The following is a 27,526-nucleotide window of genomic DNA, read 5'->3' as shown; positions in this document are numbered from 1 at the left end:
TGGGAAGACTGTTTCCTTTTTTAAAATAACCCCTTTCTTTCTGCTTGTGAAGTCGTCTGCCGTCATCCTCTAAAACTTGGAAAACAGGTGTCCGCAGGCTAGTCCGTGATGCCGCATGGAGAAGGAGCCGCCCTTACGTGTCGGTGTTCTTCGGGAAGATGCTTTTCAGATGCTGCTGGTGGTAGTACTTCTCCTGTGGGCACAAGGGCTGGACTGGGGTCATAGATGGAACTTGTGAGCCAAGTTTTGGGTTCCGCTTCATCAGCAAAATGCGGAGGATTGGAAGAAGCCGCCTGAGCCAGACAGGTTTGAGAGAGACTTGGAATTTTCGGAAGGGTTGGAAGCATCTGGGAAGATGGAGATGAATGCACTCTTTGTCTGGCCACGTCTGCCCAAACCTCAGACTTCGGCTTGTGCTCGGTCGTCCCTTGGGTGTTTATTTACGCAGAGACTAAAAAGAAGCCAGGAACCACTGGGGCGTGTAGCCCTCCCTTTTCTGAACGTTGATTTATTTTAAATCATCTAAAGTTGTATCAGCTTCATGGTTGCGAAGGGCAAATAGCCGTATGGGTCATTTGGTAGGAATTGGAAACCCTGTTGCAACTCAGGTCCCACCTGACTAAAGTAGGCCCCTTTTGTACAGAAATGTTCTCTGGAGGTGCCTAGCGGTCTCAAAGATGTGCCCTTTTGTAGGCAGGAATTCTGTCTTCATGGATGGAACTTATTTTTTAAAGGCTTGGGACTGGATGACTGTAGAGGGCTGCGCACTGATTCTAGGACCTTCCAGCACAGAAGGGTCATGAAGAAGAGGCGGAAGTAAAGAAGAAAGCAGGAGACAAACCGGGAGAGTGTGCGATCTCATGATAGAGACTGACAGAACACTGTAGCAACTGTCACTGTCCCCACTGGAGGGGGAGACTTTCTCTGGGAGGAGACCGGAGGTGTAGGTCCCTGCAGCATTCCTGGAGGACCACGCCTCCCGGAGACGGAGATAGCGAGCAGCCCCCCGCGGCCCTGGAGGAGGTCCGACAGCCAAGAAGCCGTCCTGTTTCACGTGGCCTACCCCCGCAGCCTCCTCTTCTTCGGTTCTGGTGAGGTGGGAGGGGGCTGCGTCTTCATCCCACAGAGCAGCGTTTGCTTATTACCTGGGGGGAAACGCTCCTTTGGAGTTTACAGAGCTGGGACACCGCGGCCGTCCTGTTTTGTCTAGCCCTCAGCAAAGCCTGTGCTGTTCTGTTGTAGAGATGAAGACTGACGTGCAGATACTGGTTTCGGATCCTGTTATCTGAGTTCCTAACCGAGAGCGGGACCCAAAGCCATGTCTTCCGAGTCCCTGTCCGTACTCTTTCCGTAAGACCAGAGTGGGGGCTCTGGACTCCGGTGTAGGGGTCAGGTCTAGAGGAAGGCATGATAAGTAGAGGCAGTGAAAGGAAAGCACCACTTGGAAGAACCTGCCGTGAATTTCAGCAATAATACCGTAAATATTTGCCTGTCCTTGCTTTGAACGCCACCCCGAGTAGGGTTCTCCTTTGACCTTTGGCCGCACGGGGTCTTAGCACAGCAGGAGTGTTCAGGTGCATGTTTGTTGAATGGGTGACAAGCAGTCGATGCTTACCAGATCCCATCCTATGTCTACTGAGGTTTCAGTGCCAGGTCTAAACGCCTCTCCTGCAGGTGCGGCCTGGGGCCCGCGCCCCTCACTGAGTGCCCTGGTAGACGAGAGTATTCGTTAGAGCGCCAGGGTCCGCTGCAAGTCTGATTTGGCCTTGTGGTTGCACTAGACAGCGTGCTTGGGGTTCGTTCAGGTGGCCGACTCCTTACCGCAGCGTAGGCAGCTGACATTAGCTTCGCTTGGATAGAGGTCCACCTCGATTGATGCCACCTTTGTTCCAGCAAAGTTGGCAGCCCTGGTTAACGACTCTGTTGCCGGTCAGCAAGTTGATGGAGAGTCCCTGAGGGAGACAAAGTACGGATCTGCGGGCTGGCCGAAAGAAGCCACTTTAAGCTTTGGTTTTGACAAACCGCTAAGTCAGAGTGAAGCGTGTTGGACAGCTTCCATACGCTAGAAGCTGAGAGCAAGTACAGTCGTGTGTCTGGCTCTCGCCAGGTAATGGTCTGATACCCGATTCTCTAAAATGAAAAGCAAGTCCAGACTGCAAGCAGGGTCTTCCTCCTGGAAGCAAGCCTCGCTCCCAGCCAACTCTTCTGGGGCCCACCAAGCCTGGGCGCCTGCCCTCTGTCTGCCCACGGCGCCGAGGCCAGGTCACCAGGGAATAGAAGTTTGGGGCTAAGATCGGAGGTGGCCCTTGATTTTATGCTCCTGTCTCAGGAGTATAAGCCTCAGTTTATGTAACTGTTTAATGTAACTCCGGGACAGCTCGTGAGCTAGGTCTGTTAGGCTTTTGCTCACAGTCTGGGGAAAACCTGTGAGGGGACCTCGCTACCCAGGGCAGCCAGGGGGTTACCTCACGGGGGGTGGCAGCCCGGGGGTTAGGTGACGGCGGGCTGCTGGCATTGAACAGGTGAGAGTCAGGGAGCCAGTGGTCCTGGGAGCAGCTCGGTCCTTCCTGCCCGACCCCAGGTGCCAGCCGAGCTCCTGTGACAGTGGCTCCTGTGACAACACTGTCCCAGGTTGGAAGGGATCTTATTTTCCAACCCTCATAAACACTCAGAGAATTCCTGACAAGTGATTTCTCAGACTTTTCCCCGTATTTTTGAACTCTGGTGGGACCTCACTCTCACAGCCCTGCTGGTGACTGGCTGGCGGTACCAGACCCCTCCGAGGTGAAATGAAGCCTTCTGGTTTTTGTGTTTATGTGCGTCAGTTCCTCCATTTAGGTTTCTGACACAGCCATCTTACCTCCAGCCATCGGGCCTGCTGACTGGCACTGCCTCCACCCTGTCCCCACCGCCAGCAGCTCCTGCTGCTCTCTGGGGCTGAGGTCAGGAGGTCATCAGCAGAACTGGGCAATCTTTTTGCAATGAGCAGGTTTTTGGTTAAAAATTTATCCTGGGCTTTCATCTACGACGGTTACATCACACACGTGGTTGCTCCGGGTTGGATTTTGGGCGTGCAGGGGTGGTCCCGGCGTAGTGGCAGCTACGCTGAAGCACTGATGATCTGTGTCTTCTGAGTGGTGAGAGTTTGGGTCATTTTTTCCCCTCTCTCTCTGTTTTCTAGATCACTGTGTCTTAGTTCTGGCTGCTGTAACACAATATTCTCAACCGGGCGGCGTAAACAAACGTTCGTTTTTCAGTTTCCGAAACTGGAAAGTCCAAGATCATGGTGCTGGTTGACTGGGCGTCTGGCAAGGGCCCACTTCCTGATGTACAGATGGACACTTCTTGCTGTGTCCTCAAAGGGTGGAGAGAGATCGGTGGTCTCTTAAGACTGTAATCCCAACCTGGGGGGGTTCTACCCTCATGACCTCATCTAAACCTAATTACCTCCCAGAGGTCCCCTCTGAATACCGTCCCCTTGGGGGGGTTAAGGCTTCAGCATAGAGCTGTAGGGATGGGGGATACATTCCGTGTGTAGCACTATGACTGAGGAAAGGAGCATGGATTTTGCAGCAGGCAGACCGGCGTTTGAATCCTAGCCTTGCCACATAGTAGTGGTGTGACTTCGGGTGCGTTATGTATTCGATGCCTTGTTTTTTTCCATATGAAAATTGGGGTGTCGGTGTTGGCCTGCCAGGGCTGTGGGATCCTTAGATGAAGCAGCGTGTGCAAGTTCCCAGCGGGCACTCAGGAAAGAGCCCCTCTCCTTCGATCCTTGCCCTCCCTTACCAGCCGCGTGCTTTGCATGGTGAGTGCTGAATGAATGAGTAACCGGACTCCCGTGCTGGTTTCCTTCCAGTGATCTGCAGAATGCAGCCGCGGGTTCCTTCGCCTCTGCCTTTGCCGCCCTGGTGCTCTGCCCCACTGAGCTTGTCAAGTGCCGGCTACAGACCATGTATGAGATGGAGTCATCAGGAAAGATAGCCAGAAGCCAGAAGTAAGCACTGCTTGGGCACAAATGTTGGGTCCCTGTTGCCTTGGTGCATTGAGCATTTGTCGATTTTATATTGTACCAAAACTAAGTGGCAGAGAAAGAGATTTATCTGCTCCAAAATACTGTGTTTTTAAAACTCTTTCCCCTACCAGTTAAAGGATCACTTTCTGAATGAACTTCCTGGTGGTTGGACCCAGCCCCGCTCCCACCACAGAACACTGTAGGCAGATAGTCAATGCCTGGGGAGCAGAGAGTCCGGGAGCTCCCATCACTCTTGGCTTGTTGAGGCATGAGGCCTGGTCCCCAGCTGGATTGCAGGCACACAGCAGGCAGCTGGGGACCGTGTCTGAGAGCTGAGCCTTCGTAAGTGCCAATTTGGGTTCCAAGATGGATATCTGGTGCCCATTCCCAGGTTTCACATGGGCTGATCAGCTCAGATCCTAGGGTTGCTTGCTTCCTTATCTCCCTCCCCGATCCTTCACACGTACCCACAGAGGGCCCGGGTTCTGAGAACATGCCTCAGAGCCCTCGTGAGCTACTCTGTAACCATCAAAACAGTCCCCCCTCCTCCGCCATGTGTCTTGAAAACAGATTCTAGTTACATGACAGTGTGTCATGTACAGTATGATTGATTTGGATTGTAAAGCAATTTGTTGTCTTTATTAATCTCAACACTTGCTTATTTATCTTAACATCTGGCTGACTAAAGCTCTCCATCACTGTGGTTAACTCAAAGTCTGTGAATCTGATGGGAAAAATCAGGTAAATTGACCATTTATAGAATTAGTCTCCTCCCAGTGAGGATGGGGTGTCTTTTTACTTTTCTTTTTTTTTTAAAGATTTTATTTATTTATTTGCCAGAGAGAGAGAGAGAGTGCGTGCACACAAGCAGGGGGAGTGGCAGGCAGAGGGAGAGAAGCAGGCTCTCCACTGAGCAGGGAGCCCGATGCGGGACTCAGTCCCAGGACCCTGGGATCATGACCTGAGCCGAAGGCAGATGCTTAACCGACTGAGCCACCCAGGCGCCCCAGAGGATGGGGCTTCTAATAGAGCTCTGTATCTGCCCCCTTGAGACTCATTACAACCAGTTTGAATCTATTACTTATAGCCTAGAGGTCCAAAAGCATAAGTCTTCAAAACTTTTTGTTGAGATACGTGTATACACAGAAATCATGAGTGGGGGTTCTAACAGTCATAAAACAAACACGGTTGTGACCAGTGCCCAGATTAAGAGGTAGAACACGAATAGCACCCAGGAAGTTGCTCTCAGGTCCCTTAGAAGTAGTTTAAGGTGTTTTCTTTCAATTTTAATTTTTTATTTAAATTCAATTTAGTTAACGTATTATTAGTTCCAGGGGTAGAATTTAGTGAGTCATCAGTTGCATATAACACCCAGTGCTCATTCCAACAGGCGCCCTCCTTAATGCCCATCACCCAGTGACCCCATCCCCCCCCCGCCTCCCCTCCAGCAACCCTCCATTTGTTCCCTGAGGTATTTTTAAAGAAAGTAATTGTTGGCTCCAAAAACTTAAGCGAATGGACAACTTGCCCAAAAGTAAATCCTGGTTGACTCTATTTTAGGTGCGGCAGTGCCCGCGGGGGTGTATGGCAGCCTGGGGTTAAGATGGGTCAGAAGGCGGGCCGGTCACGTAGAGTTGGATTACCGTGTTGCATTCCCACTAGAATGGGAGCCGAGTTGCAGGAAGGACCTGGATAGTGAGTGATGCCCGGTGAAGCCTGCTGAAGTGCCTCTTATTACCTGGGGGCTCGATTCTTCACTGGTCCAAGCGCAGTCACCTGCTGAGAGCAGAGTGAGGAGCAAGGGGTTCTCTGAACCGCACTGAGAATATGGCTTCCGGGGCTGTTTTCCTGACGGAGAAAGCCTGCCATGGTGTAGCCCTGCGTCCCAGCTGCTACAGGGCTCTGATCAGCCTGAAATAAGAATTCTTGCCTACCTACGCTCTAGGAACTAAATACTCGGTGCTTCTTGCCCTGTAGAATTTGTAAGAATTGCCTTCAAGTAACATCTACTCCCTTGCTCATCCCCTGCACTAACACAAAACAAACCCTAAGCCCCCGAACAGATTCCTTCAGGACACATTCCTTCAGTCCTTGCTGAGTTTGGACAGCTCCTTATCGTAATTTCTCTTAGTGTCAGAAGAAAATAGGTATTGGCTCTTTTACGTCTTGGATAAGGACATCTAGAATGGACGAATGCCCTAAAAAACACATTTGTTTATGGAGGGCAAGGGGATACAAGCAGTATAAAAGTCAAGAGCTTGTCTGGCTTTCCCTGACTTTTCTTTCTCTGCCTGTCAGATAGGGGTTGGATTTTATTTGTACGTTTTCTGAGGGTCCGGATCTGCTCACGGAATCCTTTATACGGCGGAAGCTGTGGGGCAGATTCCTGAAGACACCCCCCCCCCCCTCCGGGAGAACTGTCCGCGGGCAGGAGTGTTGCTCGGTGCCACCTACTTCTTTGCCTTCTGCTTCCTGCGCACCGCAAAGTAGCCATTGCCTGCGGGGGCGAGCCCAGCAGTTGGCCCAGAGCGGCTCTGGGAGCCCACCGCGCGTGTGGGCACTGGTCCAGGTCCTTCGCTGTTTTGTCCACAGCCAGAGGACGTCTTTCTGATTTTCCAAAAATCCAGGGAACTCCTTTTCCAGGAGTATTCTCAGGGCTTCCTTGGCTGAGTGGCACACTTGGGAAATGTGAACACGGTTCCATTTGAGATGGGGTTCCGGTGTGGTCGGCTGAAATCTTGGCCGGAGCTGTGGCGGGCACGCGCAGCTCTGTATGAACGTGCACCTGAATGTCATTGCTGTCGGGTAGTTCAGGTGAGACCAGCTGTCCCAAAATAATCGTATCTGTGCTGCTCTGAGATTTCCTCCCTGCAGAAGCCTCGTAGTCTCAGAATCCGGGTCCCTCTGTTTCTAGAATTAGCCGTTCCCTGCCTGCCCAGGGCTGAGCCAGGCGGTCACTGGGGTGGGATCACTGGCCTCGCCACCCCCCCCCCCCCGCCCCCACTCCCACCTGCCCTAAGCGCAGCTCCCTGTCTCCTTGCAGCACCGTCTGGTCCGTGGTGAAGACCGTGCTCAGGAAGGACGGCCCCTTGGGCTTCTACCACGGCCTCTCCAGCACCTTACTCCGAGAGGTGCCCGGCTATTTCTTCTTCTTTGGCGGCTACGAACTGAGCAGGTCGTTTTTCGCATCCGGGAGATCGAAGGATGAACTAGGTAAGCGTGACGTGGGGTGCCTGTTGTGGAGCCCGTGGGGGTCTGCCGGGCGCTGGGGTTTCTGGAGGCTGGAAGGGGCCTTGGCACCTTCCACTGGGTGCACTCGTGTCCTCGTGACGGGGCTGAAGTTGGGCATCCCAAACTTCTTTACTAGAATAACATTTTAGGGGCGAATACAGAAATTACTTTTCCTGTGGGAAATCTCCAAAAAATGGGTAAATCGCCTATAAGGCATTTTGCCATAAGCTTAAAACTTGGTAATAAATCTTGAAAGTGTTTCCGGAGCACTGAAAAGTGTCGTTCTTTCTAGCCTGTCCTGTGTAGCTGCTTGACAACCCTGTGCACGTTTGGCTTGCATGAATGATTACTTTTTTTTTCTCCAACACGTCCCTTCAGTGTTGGGACTTATTCTGCAGTTAGGCAAGCTCCCAGGCTTAACTGAAGACAACTTTGGTTTTCATGGTTAAGGAAGAATCAGGGCTGTGGGGTATTAAAATATTGAAATACTTCAGACTGAGACTGTTGGAAAAAACGGGGCCTGTGTTTCAGTGGCCACTGTTCTCATGCCCCATGGCGGGGGTGTTACGTTGGCGGGGCCAGCCCTCTGGAGGGCAGGACAGCAGGGCTGTGGCACCACAGTGACCGGCACCAGTTTGGTCCTGCCGTGATGAGGGGCAGGCCTGGAGTGCCACATGGGTCCCCGTGCCTGCTGAGCAGGGAGCCCAAAGGGGGCTCGATCCCTGAGATCGGGACCTGAGCTGAAGGCAGACGCCTTACTGACAGAGCCTCAGCATTTTTATTCTCAGCTACCTGCAGCCACCACTACACTGACCTCTGGAAATGCTGGTCTTGAGACAGAACGCTGTTTGCTCATTCCCTTCTCTAGGCCCTGTCCCTTTGATGTTAAGCGGTGGAGTTGGTGGAATCTGCCTTTGGCTTGCTGTTTACCCAGTGGATTGCGTCAAATCCAGAATTCAAGTTCTTTCCATGTCTGGAAAGCAGGCAGGATTTATCGGAACCGTTATAAGCATTGTGAGAAATGAAGGTGAGTCTGCTCATTGCAGAAATGGAGTGGGTGTGTGTAGACCAGTCATTTCGCTGGAAGCCTTGTTGAGGTTGCTCTCTTCCCCTGCCTCCTGTCCTCTTTCTAGCATGGTTTCCGTTTCTAAACCCCTTCTTTAGCTTACTTCCATTCTCAGGAATGCTTAATGTTGTTATTCCTCACTTCTGGGCCAGGATGTTGTGTTCTGAGTAGCCTGGAGGGAACTTTAAAAATAGACTGCCTGAGGGGACCCATTTGTTCTATATAATATGGTATCAGAAAATGATCTCTAGCAGAACCACTAAGGGAGTTTAAAGAACGTGCAGCAAGTCCCTAATGCTAAGACTTCCTGAAGGTGATGGGCTCTGATTGAGCGTTCTGCAGGAGGATAAAGATTTTCTAGGTGATGTTTGTGTAAAGCCAGGGTCGTGCCACTGGTGAGTAAAGACCTGTCCTTCCAGCATCCACTATACACCTTCCAGCTCGGGATGTGAACTTCTCGGGCTTGATTTTGAGAGTGAGCAGTCCCAGGGTGTGGAGACAGTTTAGTTCATACCCCAGAGTTGCATCACACTTCGTAGTTTCACAGTGTACTTACACCTCCCTCATCCACTTGGACCTTCAGAGCCACCTTGGGCAGTGCCAGCAGTAGACACGGGGCTCCGACTCTGCTTTTGGCCCAATGCCTTGCGGTCTTTGCCCTCCCAGGCAACACTGCAAGGCTGCCGCCCCCTGTGGCCCTGGGGTTGCTTCTGTCTGCCCAGATGAGGCCTCCGCTGGGCCTGGTCCACTTACCAGGAGTGAACCCGGCCTGGGATTAGTGTATATGGTATCTGAGCATCACCCAGCTTTGCCAGAAGACCTGATGCCTGTCCTTGTTTCCGTTACTCTTTCATTCCCATTAGTCCCGGGAAATCTAGAAAGAAGTCCTTGCATCACTTGCTGGTGTTCAGTGCGTTGTCTGGATTTGTAGGAGTCCAGCCCTGTGCTCTGTGGCTTTACGGGGTCTCTCCAAGGACGGGCGTCTCAGTCTTTGATCACTTTTTATCTTCTAGGAATAACGGCCTTATATTCTGGACTGAAACCTACTATGATTCGAGCGTTCCCTGCCAATGGGGCACTCTTTTTGGCCTACGAATACAGCAGGAAGCTGATGATGAGCCAGTTTGAAGCATACTGAAGTGTCCCGGGGAACCGAGATCTAAGTTGAGGTGTTGGACGACTACAGTTCATCTCAGGGTTTCATGGAGTACAAGACCAATGTGGAATTATTTTGATTTCATAGGAATTTTGTTTTTTTGGTCTTCCCTTATTGTACCCTAAATCTTAAACTTTGTGGAAAGGGCCTCTATTTTATATCCTATAATTTCTGCCCATAATTGTACTGAAATAGAAAAGTTGCTGCTGTTGTCCTTGGTGGGACATTTAGGGTGAGTCGCCGGCCCTGTGCACAATCTGAACGGCTAACTCTAGTTCTGTCAGGGCTTTGGCATAAACCTGTATGTGTCCATGCAGATCGGATGGGTACGTGTTAGCAGAGCACAGTTTGGTCCCATGTTTCAGCTCAAACCTCACGAGAAAAACTCAGAGGTAACCATGTTTCATGAAGATGGCTCTGAATGATCGCTGCACTCGTTCTAGATGTAGGGTCTCTTTTAAAATTTGCTTGGTACGTACTCTAAGTGGCTAAAGTTGTTAAGTTTTTCTGTGGTGCTTGAAAACTAAAATATCCATGTAGATTTTGTCGAGGAGAACATACGTGCGTACCGGTGCGGCTTCCATGTTTATGGTTTAGGTTAGGAGTAAGCATCGCGGATTTTCCCAGGACGTTCTACCGTTAAAATAGTGCCATTCATTCCCTATGAGGGGTCATCTACACCTGCTGCAGTGTCAGGTGTGGCGAGAGCAGCGCGCCCCTCACCTGCGCCAGCTTCCTTCTCTCCCAAAGAACTTCCCCCCCTGCTGGGCTTTAGGGAGAGGCCGAGGGCGGGGGGCTCTGCTGCTGTGCTGTGTGAAGACCCGTGACTGACAGCAGCCCTTAGCCTCTGTCTCTGGGTCCTGGTCCGGGTAGGGTTGCAGAGTATTTCTTTGGACCGCCTGTGGGCTGTTGATCCACTTTGGACCACTCACTTATCGCCTCCCCTGATCAGAAACCCTTCCCGGGAGCAGAGTGCCAAAGCCAAGAGAAGCCCTTGCTCCCTGTCTGGTGCCTCGAGGACAGTGCTGGACAGAACTGGACAGAACCTAGTGCTTGTCCTCCACAGTGAGTGCTGCTGGGGCTGACCCTTTCTCACGTTTATCTCGGGATCCAGAACTGCCATGTTTCTTACAGTGTTGGAGCCTTTTACATTTGGTACTGGCAGTCCGTGGCTTTTCATGATTGTATATAGGGAGTTAAAGCAATGAAACAAGCCAAGTAATTTTATTAAGCTATGCCATATGTATGCACTAACCTCCACCCCCAAGCCCCAGGTCACCTGGTGTAAGAGGGTCCCTTCTTGTCCCCACTTAGGCAAGCCTCATCATTCCGTGCTTCTCCAAGACCAGCAAGGGCGCTCTCAGTAACAAGTGTTCTTAGGCAGCCTGGAAGGCTGGAAGCGAGCAGGCTGACACTACTCCTGTCTGTCCCGTGTGTGTCTGTCCGTGTTGGCACAGTGTCAGCCTTGAGTGAAACCTCCGGTTTCCTGAAGCTCTTTGTTCTCTGCAGAGTCTCTGTGCTAACTCTAGCCATGTGCCAGAAGCAAGAGGGTCAGGGAAGTGAGCTGCTGACCCCCCGGGGGCTGCTGCAGACTTTTGCAGGGGGGGGGGGTGCTGAGTGTTGTGCCTGACGGACTCCGGAGCAATGGCTGGTCTGCCATCTGCTTTTTCTTTGAAAGAAAACCATTTTTCTGCCTTTTCTTTTCTCTTCAATGGTCAGTAGCTATGAGTGGTGCTTCATCTGGACAGGCCTGGACTGAAGCAAGAGAAAATGGGGCTGGCTTCCAGCAGGAAGTAAGCCACTTCAGAATCCGTGAGCCCCCGCCTTGCACCCGTGAGCCCAGCTGAGTTAGGCCTGTCGGCAGTGGACCCTCTCACACGTTGTCCTTTAAAGATTGAACTAGCTGCAATAGCAACAGTCCGAGGCAAGTACGAGTAGGAGTAAGGAATGAGACCTAAATCAGGGCAATGTGTTTTTTCATTCTGTTTGCTTAATTCATGGTTCGGTATTTGGACACACTTTGTACCATTTCAGCTCTGTACTCCAGACAAAAACAGTAACTTGAAATCGTGTGTTTAAAGCAATTCTATCCTCATTAAATTATTTACCTAATATTTGAATGATGATTTAAGTACTTTACATGCTAAGAACCAGCCGTCAGGAGTGTTTCTGTAGAGTAATATTTCAAGGTAGTGGATTTATTGCAATGAGCACTGTTTTTTGTCGGCAGTATTCCGGATATAAAATATATTCTGCAGTTGTGAAAGGTGGCCTGCTAGCATTATTCCCCCTGTGCCTTGTGCATGTGATGGGACAGGATGCTGTTCTGTTGTTAAAAATAGTTAAGCTTCCTATTACATTTTGGCTAGTTCTATTCCAGGGTAGTTAGTTCTTTTTGACAAAAACAGTATCCTTCCGATGTATCATGATGGACGATTCTCAAGTTGTTCACGGAAGTATTTACCTCAGGTTCTAAGGAGGCATCCTCCATAAATTCTCTTGATACAAGCAAAAGCACAGGAGTGTGGCAATCCTTATGGCCAGGAATTTTGATGCATCTTGGAGGGTTAGGGAAGAGAAACTGTAACTATAATCTTCTTTCAAACAGCAAGTCTTAAAAATTAGGGTTTCCTTCGTTCCTTATCGCCAGCTAAGTATCCCCCCCGCCCCAAGCCTGCAGCCTGGTCTGCCCGCTCTGGCTTAGGCTGCATGCATTTTCACGGGCACAGTACAAGCTGTTCGGCTGCAACACGTGTTTCTGTAACACAAATTACAGGAGTAATATAGTCCCATCTTTTCCTAAAAAGCCTTTTAGATGGGCTGTTGCACTGGCAGTTGGGACCCTTGGAGGGCTATTTGGAGGGAAAAAGAGCACCTGCATCCAGGCCAGGTCCATAAATAAGGACGATTAAGATACAAGGACGTAAAGGTACTTAGCATCCAGTACCAAAGAGAATAGGATTCCCCGTGGACACAGGACTAACCAGTGTTTATAATGAAAAGATAACCTTTCTTCATAGAGTTTCCTAAATTTAAATGAAGTTGGCTGGGAGCAGGATCGGTGAGGCGAAGGGGTGGATTTTAAAATAATCTAGATGATGTCTCTAGGCAGACATTTCTTTAGACTTCACTGTGATGTTACAAAAAAGGATAAAGAATCTACAGTAACATCTGGTTACGTTTACCAAGAGTCTCTTGTCCTCCCCAAGGACTGTAATTGAAGCTTGCAGCACAAGCAGTGGTGGGACTGCTTATATGAACAGTTCTCTGGGTTTAAAACAAGTTTTGGCGCCAATCTGATGTTTGTTAACAAATAGCTTATAAATCAAGTGGAGGAAGAAAATAGAAATGACCTTTCTAATCTGAAATTACAAATGTGAAAGCAGGGAATACTTACCCAAAAATGCATAATAAACCTCACACAGTATTGTGAGGAACCATTTTAAATGTTATTTTGATATGAAAGTTGTTTCCAAGCTCTTAAATTTGGAACACAGTACACTCAGTAGTTCTCTCAACCCTGCCATAGCGCCTTCAGAAAATAAAAAAGCACCACTGACATTTTACTTTGTATATATTTAAGGTTTCTCAAAAACATATGTACATACAATGTAAATATGAGTATACCAGCAAGGAAGTAGGTTTAGAAGACATAAATATGTGGCAGGGATCGGGAAGAACATGATTCTGTCCTAGAAAGGGAACTACACTTGATCAGGTATCAGCTACGACTTCATCAAAATATACCTCGACTGCGAACTCTGGACGGTAAATTTTCCATGTTTTTTGTTTATGGGGATTATCCAATTCATTTCTTGGAAGATAAAGCCTTGAAAAGAAGAAACATCGTTTCAAGCACAGAAGGTCAACCAGGTTAGTCTCAGCCCCTCTCCTGATCCCAGTTGGCTTTCCCTGGAGCCAAGTCTTCCCCCTCCCCCTTTATTAGCGAACAAAATCTTAATCATCAGTAACAACATGTCACTGATTCTTCTCACGTTGCCTTTTATGGAATTAGTGACATTTGACTTTAATACAACAAATTGCCATATGAAATCAGACTAGATGTGTGTTAAAACCAAGTACTAAAATACCGAGTGGTTCTTCAATGAGAACAGGGCACTTTTGCTAATTGACCGCCTTGTAATGAACAAAACCGCTGTACCTAGTAGTAGGGAAACCTAGGACTCTATAAAAGTGAGGAGAAAAGTGATCTAATGTGTTGCCTCTCCACTGTGAGCATGCCGGTGTAAAGGATGAAACTGGGCCCCTTAGCAAGTACTGCCCTGGAGCAGAAGCACCAAATGAAGCTGTGTCCACCTGTCTCCTGCGGGACTCTGTTCATGGTGGGAGTCAAGGTTTATTGTTTGGTAAAAATTTTCCATCAAATCCAAAGTTCACTCCATTAAATAGTGTATTAGAAGTATGTAGACCAGATGTTCCATTTACTGTTGCCTTACTGGACTTGAAGTATGATGAGAGGTGGTTCAGATTTGAAGAAAAGGCTAGGATTGTATGTCATGGGAACTATGCATTCATGCCACGTACAATCAACTACTTCAAAACATGAGTTTTTAAAAAATATTTTTCCCCTTTTGTATTGGAGGATGGATAGTATGGTGATACCAGTACGTGCCAGCTTCTCAGCACTGAGGAACAAATACTCCTTACAGTACTAGAGAACTAAAATTCTAGAGAACTTCTAGACTCAGGAATGAATTTCCAGATAGGGAAGAAGTTTCCTTAGAATAGTAATCTTCAGTTAATTACCTTTTTAAAAAAAGGTTTCCTAATTTAGTCACCAGAAAATCATTTTTAAATGGGAGACTATTAATGATTTTTTTTTTTTTAAAGCGGTCTTCACTGATACTTTGTCTTATAACTTCTTCCTTAGATCTAAGTGTGTCAGTCACCTTTAAACTAGCTGAAGCCTTTCTCGAGGATGCCTGCCTTTTCGGCATAGAATTTGGTGGGCGATCTGTCATCAGTAGATGAATACATATGGAGGACCTGCCATAGGGTAATTCTAATCTGATTAGAATGTGTTTTAACTTATGTGACACAGTCCTATGTCGTGGACTTTGGGGATAACACCTCAGTGGTTCTCAAGAATAGCTCTCTCTATTTTACATAGCCAGAATAAGAGGACAAAGGCAATGAAGAATGGGGGACTTGAGGATTTCTTGGTTTCTATAAATTGAAGGTAGGAGTGTCATTCTGCCTTACACAGACCTTGGAGATGAAGCTGTTTCTACTGGATTATATCAGAGCCATACCTGTTATTTTGTATAAAAGATGTATGGAACCAAAAGAAAAATGGGCAGTTGTCATAGTATTTAGGAAGATCCTAAAATTTAAAAAAAAAGTTATTTTTTATAGTAAAAATACTAAAAACTAATTCCAAAGAGATTAAAATTCCTTCCTTTCTATATTTGTCAAACAATTGGAGCCATTAAACACCCAACCCTTAACAGTCTATATAACCTTTCACTCATGACACAAAGGAAGAGGCTTTAAGAAAGGGCCGTTTCTTTCTCTTGCTGTTTCTATCAAAATGTAAGGAAATGTAGTTTTTTTCTGTATTTATAAACTTAGACAACAGTCCTCTAATCTAGTTTCTATAGTGCTGACCAGAGACCGATGATGCCAGTTTATGTCCAAAGAGATTGTCCATTTCTACAAGGAGCAGCTACGTTGATAATTAACTGTCAGTAATAATATCTATACATGTTGAAAGTGATTTCATCTCCTGGCCCTTGAAAATCACAAAATTACCAACACTGCCTGGGCCAGGAGTGCCTGTAGCCGTGCTGCTTAGAGACCATGAACTTAGAGTTCAGACTGGTTTCGGTAATCAAAGGGTGACCGTCCAGCATGGGAAACTACCCAGGTCACTTTGCTTCCACACACATACCATTTCCCTATCGAACAGATTGTCCCACAACAGGGAGCAAGCAAGGGGGTGAAAGAGGGCACAGGATACAAGCTTTAAATTGATCAGCATCGTTAGTTGTTGGCCGTTCTGCCTGATGATCTTAATAGAAAAACTACTGAGGCTTAGAAATTTGTTACATACAGAATAACACTTGTACATTCTGCTCAGTAGAAATTACTCCTAATGGCAAACGTTCCCATTTTTCATCAGGTAAATATTGGGTTAAAAATACTATTTAAAATGAATTATATATCAATTCAAAGGAAAGTCAAATCTCCCTCATTTTAAAGTACTTTATAAATTACGGGGAGTGATGTGTTTTAAAGATCCAAAACAAAAATGTGATCGCTACTATGGAGTAAACATACCTTGGTTTTTTTCTCATTTGAAAATATATGCAATTGTATAGAATTTTTATTATGTTCAGTTAGCCAGCATATAGTACATCATTAGTTTTTGATGCAGTGTTCAACAATTCCTTAGTTGTGTATAACCCCCAGTGCTCATTGTAACACGTGCCCTCCTTAATACCTACCCATCACCTGGCTACCCACCCCCCCAACCCTCAGTTTTCCCGGGATCCATAGTCTCTCACGGTTCCTCTCCTTTTCTGATTTGCAAGTTGTATAGAATTTAGAAAAAATAACTGAGCAAAAATCTCTTTACCTATGTTCTTTTAAAAAATTTTGTTATAGACCTGACTTGTTTTTCTCCCCGGCCCTGGCTAGAGGTTGGCATCTATCATATTCCTTGCCGGGATTGTAGCAAAGGAAACCCAAATCAGAATCATTCAAAAGGCCAGATGAGAACATCGGCCTAGGTTGTTTCTTACTCACCGAAGAAGAGAAAAACTGCACTTTCACATCGTCACACACAGGTGGGCAGTTGGATAGATGAATTATTACGCTGTCTGTTTCAACATCATGAAGAATCTGTGAATGGTCACATGGAATTCAGAACTATAACCCTAGCCAATGGGGGAACAACAGTGAAATTCAGTTTGCTTATCGAGGCTTCCTGGGTTTATCAAGTATGCTTGGTCTCCCAGCCCAGTCATTACTCATATAAATAAATGCGAATCATTATTTCTATAAAGTTGTAATACTGTTCACATTTTTAAAAGGCCAACATGTGAGGGGCGCCTGGTTGCTCAGTCAGTTGGGCGTCTGCCTTCAGCTCGGGTCGTGATCCGGATCGAGCCCCACACTGGGCTCCCTCCTCAGGGAGCCTGCTTCTCCCTCTCCCTTTGCCTGCTGCTCCCCCTCCTTGTACTCTCTCTGTCAAATAAATAAATCTTAAAAAAAAAAAAAAGGCCAACATGTTTGGAAGTTATGGTACTGGACTGTTGAAAACCGAAGTATTCAGTTTTCTATTACAATTTAAACATTACTGTTGAATGTGTGTCACCTGATTTTCATATGCTGGGACACACTCAAGCTCAGTTTTAAAGCTGGCCTTGACATTCAGAAAGCAATATGTAAGTGGTCATGTTTTATCAAAAAGGTTTTGCTGATGGGATCACAGACCTTGTCCATAGCCGACTACTGGATGGAGTGACCAAAGATCGGCCAAGGTTCTGGAATGAAGGACTTTGAAGCTATACTGAGTATTTCTTTGTTACTCATTTACCCTTGTATAATAGCGGCACCCACAATGAGAAGAGTCTGTGCTAGTCCTTGTGCAAAATACAAAAGAAGGGGCAGACTCAGGTGATGCTTCAGGGAGCTATACACGTAAGAAACAATAGAATGTATAAATTACACGTCAAGCTGCATGATGAAGACTGTGTGTGGTTGTGTGCTTTGGGGAGGTTAATGAGAAGCATGGAATAAGAAAGCTTCACAGAGGAGAAGAAACGGAAGGATTTGTATACATGAGAAAGAGTGAAAAGAGAATCCTGTGCACAGGGTGGTGTGGGGGAGGGAGAGAAAAGGCCAGAAAACACATGAAACATAAATGAGAGTGTTGTGTTCCAAGGGTCAGAGGGCACCCAATCTATCTAGAATGGAGTCTGTGGTCAAGTGACTGATGGAAATAAGCTCAGTTCTCAGGTGTGAAAGGGAAAGATCTTAAAGGTTCAAGAGCCAGGAAATAAGTTGTCGAAGCACGGGGCGGAGGGGCATTTCCTGTGACCAAGTGGCCCGATAGTTACCACTTAAAGCACTTATTTAGTGATTATAGCTCACAAAGCAACTTGATATATAATCTAATCCTCACGACACATGAGAGGTGATCTTTATTTTACAGATTTACTGAGCCAAAGATACTAACTGGCTTTGGCTACGGGCGCACAGTGCGTTCCTCTTTTGCTCTACTTACAGCTTTTCACAGTAGGAGCAGAGAAATACCCGCATGTTGCAGGACTCTCTACACTATTGTATGAGGAGAAGGAAGAGGTAGGGAGACCGTTGTAGAAATCCGGGCATGAGCAAATGAGGTGCCGGACTCGGCGGTGGCAATGGGAACAGAAGGGAATGGAGAGAGTGAAGAGAGATTCCCAAGGTATAACCAACAGGAAGGAATTGAGTGACTGGATGTGGGGGCACAGCAGAGAGAGAAAGATACTACTACATTTTAAGGCCTGAGAGAACTCTGGTGTCATTTGCAGAAGCAGAGGAAAAGCTCACCTGACAAATTCCGACTGACAAATGTGGTTACATCGTTGGGGCAGAGACCCCGCACCTGCCCCGTGGTGGGTGCTCGTAAATGTGCAGAGTGGATGGAAGAAAAAAAAATAGTTTAAAGCTGGGGAATGGATGAGCAGAACCAAGAGTAGAGTGTGTGCAGAGAGAACAGGAAGTCAAGGATGAGGTCTGGGTGAGTGTCTTCCGAGGGGCAAGGGGGAAGGAGTGGTGTTGGAGAAGCAATAGAAGAAGAGAGACAAAACCTTGCGAGAGAATTTTGAGGGTTTATACTTTTTAGATGCAGGAAGCTTTCTTCTTGCTTTAGAAAAGGTGGGTAGTCTAAGGCACTGCGTCAACATGTAAGAAAGACTGTCAGGTCCCATTGCTTCGGGCAAAGAGATCTGCCCCCGTCCGACCACTCTTGCGTTCCTTCTCGCAGTGCAGTCTCGTAGGACATCTGAGGTAGAATCACTTGGGACATTGCTAACTCTAGAGATGCCTGGGCCCCATTCCGGATTTCCTGAATCATACTTTTGGGGTACAGGCTAGGTATCTGTATCTTTACGAGCTCCTAGGCGATGCACATGCACACTAAAATTTCAGAATCAATGCCCTATTATAAAGTGACCAAGACAATATGGCGAAACATGACCAGATACATGAATTTAAAATTCTGATCGATTCCTGGGAACATGCTTGGCCTGTGTGGAAAAATGAAAGGCCAAGCAACACTCTCAACTGAAAATATATTCTGGAAAATGCCCTGAAAAAACTATTTTGAATAATGCGTTTAATTGAGCTCTGACTTGCATCCAAACCCAGGGACACCAGGTTGGATGGTCACCAGAAAACAACAGAGTCTGTCTTTGTGGCGAGTGATGGTCAACACGCTGGTTTAACATTGAGATTTAAAACAAACACCAGAATTTCCAGTTTACATGCTCTTACCTGACAGTTTTTGGAAGCTGAACAGAAAAAGACGATCTTGTGCTGCACTATTATTTGTACTTTTAGGTCACTTCCATTGCCTTTTCCAACACCTGAAGGAAATAAAGTTAGACTCGTTAGAGCAAAGAGCAAAATGTCTCACCGATTAACATTATGGATTAAACAGAAAATTATCCCAGCTAACAGTGTGTCAATATTGAATCACGTTGGTCTTGCTTGGATTCCATCTCCAGAAGACAAAGCTTTGAGCCCAGCTTTGTCTCCTAAAGCACAATTTATAAAGCTGGAGGGGGAAAAAAGACATATAGTTCATCTTCTAAAACTTTGAATTTCATCTCTTCCCCTTTCTAGAAAAAAAAAAATCAGGTTGGTGAGTTGCAACCTTTTCTGCTAATGTGTTGCTTGCTTCATTCAGACATCCCATAATGTTTCTAAATAAACAGTCAAATTCCTCTTGCCCTCGTCTAACTCCAGTTCCTAGGGCAGTCTCTAAGAAGATATTGGACAGCTGTAATCAAACATTCCTGTGGCATTCAGGATACATCTACAGACAAATGGTTTCTCGCTCTTTATTCAATTCAAATGACCCCCTTTTAGTAGTTCTTAAAGGGCTGGTTTCTCAAGCCTTCAATTAATTCTTACTGCTTTTCTTTTAACCATAAATGTCATAAACATGCACAGAAGATATGGAAATAAATATTCTAACTAAGTCACGTATTAATCATTCTAGATGTTCATATTGTATTTGCATTGTTTTCACTAATACCACATTATTAATTTGTATTAAGTGTCATCATTTCTTAGGCTTATTTCCCCCAGCCCATTCCAGTTGCAGAACTCCTTTGCACTGATGTCCACCAGAAATCAGTGAAATGTAAATTAATTCAAATACTTATCACATGATAGGAAAGGGCACTGATTTATAAGCTTCATTCCCACACATTTAAAACTTTTAAAATAAAGCGTATTTACACAGTTAAAAAGGTAAAAAAGACGTGAGATGAAGAGTCTGTCTCACCCACTCCCACCTGTTTATTTCTCCAGCTCCAAATGGTATTTTATGCACATATAATCAAATATGATTTTTATGTATGTATGTACACACAAATATGAATACATGTTATTTCCCACTTCTGTTTTATAGAAATTGTTGCGTACCATAGCACTGTCCTGTACCTTGCATTTTTAAAATACGTGTCAAAAATTTTATTTAACTCATTAATTAATAAAAAACCAATAAAATGTTACAGCTGGTTCAAAGTAAACTACAAGCCACTGGGGAAAACAGTATGGAGTTTCCTCATAAAATTAAAGATAGAATTACCATATGGTCCAGTACTTTTGCTACTAAGTATTTACCCAAAGAATATGCAAACCCTAACTTGAAAGGATATATACACCCCTATGTTTTTATTGCAGCAGTATTTACAATAGCCACTGTATGGAGGCAATCCAAGCGCCTGTCTACAGATGAACAGATAAGGAAGATGTAGTAAAGATGTGTGTGTGTGTGTGTATACACAGTGTATACACACACACACACACACACACAATGGAATACTGCTTAGCTGTAAAAAAAAAAATGAAATCTTGCCATTGGCAACAATGTGGATGGACCTAGAGAATATAATGCTAAGTGAAATACGTCAGAGAGAGACAACCATATGATTCCACTCATGTGGAATTAAAAAAAAATGACAAAAAATCAGAGAACATGGGGTGCCTGGGTGGCACAGCGGTTAAGCGTCTGCCTTCGGCTCAGGGCGTGATCCTGGCGTTATGGGATCGAGCCCCACATCAGGCTCCTCTGCTATGAGGCTGCTTCTTCCTCTCCCACTCCCCCTGCTTGTGTCCCCTCTCTCGCTGGCTGTCTCTATCTCTGTCGAATAAATAAATAAAATCTTTAAAATAAAATAAAATAAAATACAGAGAACAAACAGGTGGTTGCCAGAAGGGAGGTGGGTGGAGGGATGGGTGAAATAAAGGGGGATAATGAGTAAACTTATTTTTTTTTAAAGATACTTATTTGAGAGAGAGAGAGAGAGCACGAGTGAGCACGAGCTGGGGGAGGTGCAGAGGAAGAAGGCTCCCCACCCAGCAGGGAGCCTGCCTCGGGGCTTGATCCCAGGACTATGGGATCATGACCTGAGCCGAAGGCAGATGCTTAATAGACCGAGCCCCCTAGGTGCCCCATGAGAGTAATCTTGATGAACACTGAGTAATGTATAAAATTATCAAATCATTATATTGTACACCTGAAGCTAATATAAGCTAATGTATGTTAGTTGTACTTCAATTAAAAAAAGTACTGCGCATCTATAGGGGGGTAAAGCTGATGACGTGAGTTTACAGATACAAAATGGCTCAATAATCAGTTGCATTCCACTACACACAACTAATTTGTATTTTTATGTACAAAAATTATTTACAGTATTATTCATTTTCTACAACTTAGAGTTATAAAGAGCTTAAAGATCATGAGAGGTTGAGATAATCCCAGGAGAGTGCACTCGACAAAATACTCATTTCAAAGCCTTTCCTTTCCCCCTTTCTTCTGACCGTCTCCCCATTCCCATTCTGCTTTGATCATAACAATCTCAAAGGAAGATTATTCTTATTCCAAAAGAAGGCTTATGTTTCTAACACTGAGTCAGGAAGAAACAGGAAATCTGAACAGACCAATGACTAGAAATGAAACTGAATCAATCATCAAACAACTTAACCAACAAAGTAAAGCTCAGGGCCAGATGGAATCACAGGTGAATTCTACCAAACATGCAGGGAAGAGTTGATACCTATGCCCTCAAACTATCCCAAAAAATAGAAGGGGAAGGAAAACTTCTAAATATATTCTATAAGGCCAGCATTACCCATACCAAAACCAGACAAAAGTCACTACAAAAAAATATAAAACTACAAGCCAGTATTCCCAGTGAACATAGATATAAAAATTCTCAACAAGATATTAGCAAACTACGTTCAGCAATACATTAAAAGGATCATTTTCCACGATCAGCAGTAATTTATTTTGGTGATGCAAGGATGGTTCAATATTTTCAAATCAGTCAACATGGTACACCACATTAGCAAAAGGAGGATAAAGATTATATGCTGGCTGTTTTTTGTGGCTGGGAAGATGGCCGAGTAGGAGAATCTTGAGCTCACCTTGTCCCACAGACACACCAAGATAACAGCCACATCAGTGCAGCTAACTCTGACAAGGACCCAAAGACTGGCAGAACAGACTTTCCACAGCACAGTGGAGGCCACATCGAAAAGGGTAGGTGAGATGGAGACACAGTTGAGGACCAAACCCTCGGTAAGACTAACCATAAGCAAGAGGGAACCCCGAGCATGAAGAAGCAAGAGGCTCAGACCCCACAGCAGGCACAGGAGACCCGCACTGAGAAGACAAGTCCCCATAACGTTTGGCTTTGAAAACTAGTGGGGCTTAATAGGTTTTTAGGACCAGCAGTCAACTGTGCACACTGAGTATAATTAACCTAAGTGCTATATTAGTTTCAGGTGTACAATATGATTCAACAATTCTATACACTACTCAGTGCTCATCAAGGTCAGTGTACTATTAATCCTCTTATCTGTTTCACCAATCCCCCACCCCACTTCCCCTCTGGCAACCACCAGTCTGTTCTCTGTATTTAGGACTGTAGTTTTTTGTCTTTTTCTTTGTTCTGTTTCTTAAATTACTATATGAATATCATATGGTATTTGTATTTCTCTGATTGACTTAACGATATACCCTCTAGGTCCATTCATGTCGTTCAAATGGAAAGATTTCATTCTTTTTTATGGCTGAATAATATTCCATTATACATACATGTACATATATATGCCAACTCTTCTTTATCCATTTATCTATTGATGGACACTTGAGTTGCTTCCATATATTGGCTATTGTAAATAATGCTGCAGTAAACATAGGGGTATATATATCTTTTCAAATTAGTGTTTTCATATTCTTTGGGTAAATACCCAGTAGTGGAATTACTGGATCATATGGTAATTCTATTTTTAATTCTGTGAGGAAACTCTAACCTATTGTCCACAGTGCCTGCACCAGTTTGCATTTCCATCAACAATGTACAAGGGTTTCTTTTTCTCCAATTCCTTAACACTTGCTTGTGTTCTTTATTCTAGCTATTCTGATGGTATAAAGTGATAGGTCATTGTGGTTTTGAGCCATATTTCATTGATGATTAGTGATGTTGATAATCTTCTCATGTGTCTGTTGCCCGTGTATATGTTCTTTTTGGAAAAATGTCTATTCAGGTCTTCTGCCCATTTTTTAATCTGATAGTTTGTTTTTTGGTGTCATGTTATGTATGTTCTTTATATATCTTGGATTAACTCTTTATCAGATATATCATTTACAAATATCCTCTCCCATTCAGTAGGTTCTCTGTTTGGTTGATTTTCTTCATTGTGCAAAAGCTTTTTATTTTGGTTTAGTCCCAACAGTTTAATTTTGCTTTTGTTTCCCTCACCTTAGGAGATGTATGTGGGAAAATGCTGCTGTGGCTGTGTTAAAGAAATCACAGTGTATGGTCTCTTCTATCAATTTTATGGTTTTAGATCTCACCTTTAGGTCTTTAATCTACTCTGAGTTTGTGTATATGGTGTAAGAAAGTGGTCCAGTTTCACTCCTTTGCATGTAGCTGCCCAGTTTTCCCAACACCATTTGTTAAAGAGACTGTATTCTTCCCATTGTATATTCGTGCCTCCTTTGTCATAGTTTAATTGGCTGTAAAAACATGGGTTTATTTGGGGGCTCATTGTTCTGTTCCATTGATGTGTCTTTTTTTGTGTGACAGTACATTGATGTGTCTATTTTTGTTGTTACTACAACTTTGTAGTGTATCTTGAAATCTGGGATTGTGATACCTCCAGCTTTGTTCTTTGTCAAGAGTGCTTTGGCTATCTAGGGTCTTCCGTGGTTCCACACAAATTTTAGGATTATTTGTTGTATTTCTCTGAAAAATATTGTTGGTATTTTGATAGGGATTGCATTAAATCTGTGGACTGCTTTGGGTAGTATGGACATTTTAACAATTTAAAATTTTAACAATGGCATTGTTTTCTTAACTTTCTGCTACTTCATTATTAGTGTATAGAAAGACAACAGATTTCTGTATGTTAATTTTGTGTCCTGTGACTTTACTGAATTGTCAGTTCTGGATGTTTTTGGTGAGGGATTTTTTAAAAAAGATTTATTTTAGAGAGAGAGCATGAGCAGGGGGGCAGGGCGGGGAGGGAGAGGGTAAGGGTAAGGGAGAGAATCCCAAGCAGACTCACACTGAGTGCAGAGCCCAACTCGGTGCTCGATCCCACAACCCTGAGATCATGACCTGAGCCAAAACCAAGAGTTGGACGCTTAACTAACTGGACCACCCAGGCGCCCCAGTGAAGGGTTTTCTATATATTGAATCATGGCATCTGCCAATAATGACAGTTTTACTTTTTCCTTACCAATTTGAATGCCTTTTATTTCTTCTTCTTGTCTGACTGCTGTGGCCAGGACTTCCAGTACTATGTTGAATAAAAGTAGTGAGAGTGGTGGTGCCTGGGTGGCACAGCGGTTAAGCGTCTGCCTTCAGCTCAGGGCATGATCCCAGCGTTATGGGATCGAGCCCCACATCAGGCTCCTCTGCTATGAGCCTGCTTCTTCCTCTCCCACTCCCCCTGCTTGTGTTCCTTCTCTCGCTGGCTGTCTCTATCTCTGTCGAATAAATAAATAAAATCTTTAAAAATAAAAGTAGTGAGAGTGGACATCCTTGTCTTGTTCCTGATCTTAGAGAAAAACCTCTCAGTTTTTCACCATTGAGGATGATGTTAGCCGTGAGTTTTTTATGTATGGCATTTATTATGTTGAGGTATGTTCCCCCTAGCCTTCCTTTTTGAGAATTTTTATCATGAATGGATGTTGTACTTTGTCAAAGGCTTTTTCTGCATCTATTGAAATGGTCATATGGTTTTTATCCTTTCTTGTGATCTATCATGTTGATTGAAGATACTGAGCCACACTTGCCATTCTTGGCATAAATTCTATTGGATCATGGTGAATTTTTTTAAAACATATTGTTGGATTCAATTTGCTAATATTTTTTGAGGATTTTTACGTCTATGTTCATCAGAGATATTGGCCTGTAGATTTCTTTTTTGGTAGTGTCTCTCTTTTTTTTTTTTTTTTAAGATTTTATTTATCTATTAGCGTGTGCATGAGAGTGAGGGGAGGGGCAAAGGGAGAGGGAGAGGCAAGCTCCCTGCTGAGCAGGGAACCCGACGCAGGGCTTGATCCCAGGACCCCAGGATCATGACCTGAGCCAAAGGCAGACACGTAACCGACTGAGCCCCCCAGGCGCCCCATATTTTGTTAGTATCTTATCTCATTTTGGTATCAAGAAAATGCTGGCATCTTAAAGATTTTGAAAGCTTTCCCTCCTCTTCTATTTTTTGGAACAGTTTGAGAACAGGTACTAACTCTTCTTTAACTGTTTGGTAGATTCACCTGTGACGCCGTCTGGCCCTGGACTTCGGTTTGTTGGGAGTTTTTTGATTACTGACTCAATTCCATTGCTACTAATTGGTCTGTTCAAATTTTCTATTTCTTCCTGATTCCATTTTGGAAGACTATATGTTCTAAAACATCAGCCTTAGCAACATTTTTCTAGTTATGTCTCCTCCGGTATGGGAAATGAAAGGAACAATAAGCCATTGGGACTACTCCACATTAAGCTTTTGCACAGTGAAGGAAACCACCAAAAAGTTGAAAAGGCAACCTCCTGAATAGAAGATATTTTCAAATGATATATCTGATAAGGAGTTAATATCCAAAATATATAAAAAACTTATAAAACTTAACACCAAAAAACAATCCAATTTAAAGGTGGGCATAGGACCTGAATATTCTCCAAAGAGGACATACAGATGGCTGACACGTGAAAAGATGCTCAGCATCTTTCATCATGAGAGGAATGCAAATCAAAACCACAGTAATATATCACTTGATACCTGCCAGGATGGCGAAAATCAAAAAGACAAGAAATAACAAGTGCTGGCAAGGATGTGGAGAATGAGGAACCCTTGTGCATTATTGGTTGGAATGTAAATTGCTGCAGCCACTGTGGAAAACAGTATTGAGGTTCCTTAAGAAATGAAAAATAGAAATACCATATGATCCAGTAATTGCACTACTGGCTATTTACCCAAAGAGGACAAAAACAGTAATTTGAAAAGACATCTGCTCCTCTACATTTATTACTGCATTATTTACAATAGCCAAGACATGGAAGCTACTCGAGTGTGCACTGAGAGATGAATAAAGAGGTGGTATCTAAATACATACACACACAATGGAATAGTACCCATAAGAAGAATGAGATTTTGCCATTTGTGACAACATGGATGGACCTACAGAGGTATTATGCTAAGTGAAATAAGCCAGACTAAAAAGGACAAATACCATATGGTTTTGCTTATATGTGGAATCTAAAAAATAAAACAAATGAACAAACAAAAAGTAGAACCAGACCTGTAAATACAGAGAACAAACTGATGGTTGCCAGAGGGAAGGCAGCTGGGGAGATGCACAAAATAGGTGAAGAAATGAAATGGATAAGTCATGGGGATAAAAGGTACAGCATGGGAAATACAGTGAGTGAAACTGTAATATTGTATGGTGATGGATGGGAGCTACACTTGTGAGTGTAACATAACGTATAGACTTGTCCAATCACTAGGTTATATATCTAAAGTGAATGTAGCATTTTGTGTCAAGTATACGTCAATAAAGAAAAAGTTTATAAAAATAAGGGGAAGACAACATGTAGAAGTCCAAGAATCGTTACCATAAAAGAGTGACAACAACAACAACAAAAAATGAAGAAGAAAGCCATTGTTGCTGGAGCTGATTTATGGACAGAGAGGTGGGGAATAAAGTCAGAGAAGTGGATGATGAGGGATGGACAGGGTGTGGGGAGATGTGCCAGAGACATTCTAGTTCAAGTCAACAGAGATTTACTGAGCTCCAACTATGTGTCATGATCTGGGAGATTCAAAGATGAATGAATAATGGTCTCTGTCCTCATGCCATTTGCAATATACAGTACATCACCTGACATAGACTAAGTAAATACAGTGTTATAAATACAGAGGTATAAATACACCTCAATATAAGCAAATGAGTGGTCACTGGTTGAATTCTCCCAAAAGTGGACCCTGAGCCAATCCTTCGGGTGCTAGTGATTTATAAAGGAAGTGCTCCTAGGAGGAGTCCATTCATAAGAGCCAAGGAAGGGTGGGTTTAGTAGATTCAGCTTGGTCCATGGTGGATTCTTTAGTGTAAGTTATACTGCGGAGTTTGCCATACTTTGAAGCAATGGAGTTGAGTTTTTGTATGGCTGCTACTCATTGCCTATGGGCTGCTCAACAGGGTGGTGTTACTCTCAGGGATTTTTGGTTCCATATAAGTGAGTTGGCTCCAGTAGTAATTCTCCAAAGATTATAGCAAAGAGGGGTAGAGGCTGGGGGGTGGGAG

At 44.6% G+C, this 27,526-nt stretch overlaps 2 protein-coding genes across 3 annotated transcripts in view; one reads left to right on the top strand and one right to left on the bottom strand.

Annotated features, from left to right (window-relative positions):
• The window catches only part of SLC25A15 (solute carrier family 25 member 15), a 33,813-nt gene extending 17,102 nt beyond the window's left edge, over positions 1-16,711 (top strand). For both annotated transcript variants that reach the window (XM_045796899.2, XM_087865167.1), the window contains exons 4-7: positions 3,860-3,997; positions 7,059-7,228; positions 8,115-8,273; positions 9,326-16,711. In XM_045796899.2, coding sequence (XP_045652855.1) covers positions 3,860-3,997; positions 7,059-7,228; positions 8,115-8,273; positions 9,326-9,450 — 592 coding nt within the window. In that variant the 3' untranslated portion in view covers positions 9,451-16,711. The remainder of the gene's footprint in view (positions 1-3,859; positions 3,998-7,058; positions 7,229-8,114; positions 8,274-9,325) is intronic.
• Positions 13,183-27,526, bottom strand: part of LOC123791797 (phosphatidylinositol 3,4,5-trisphosphate 3-phosphatase TPTE2-like) — a 119,946-nt gene continuing 105,602 nt past the window's right edge. The window contains exons 14-17 of the mRNA XM_087864913.1: positions 18,973-19,052; positions 16,237-16,332; positions 14,742-14,812; positions 13,183-13,297 (exon numbers count right to left, since the gene is read on the bottom strand). Coding sequence (XP_087721039.1) covers positions 13,183-13,297; positions 14,742-14,812; positions 16,237-16,332; positions 18,973-19,052 — 362 coding nt within the window. The remainder of the gene's footprint in view (positions 13,298-14,741; positions 14,813-16,236; positions 16,333-18,972; positions 19,053-27,526) is intronic.

Source organism: Ursus americanus, chromosome 10 (assembly GCF_024610735.1).
Source record: "Ursus americanus isolate L20-20 chromosome 10, mUrsAme1.1.p, whole genome shotgun sequence".
Lineage (NCBI taxonomy): Eukaryota > Metazoa > Chordata > Mammalia > Carnivora > Ursidae > Ursus > Ursus americanus.
The sequence above is the reverse complement of the archived record's forward strand: the minus strand, read 5'-3'. Positions and strand labels throughout refer to the sequence as shown.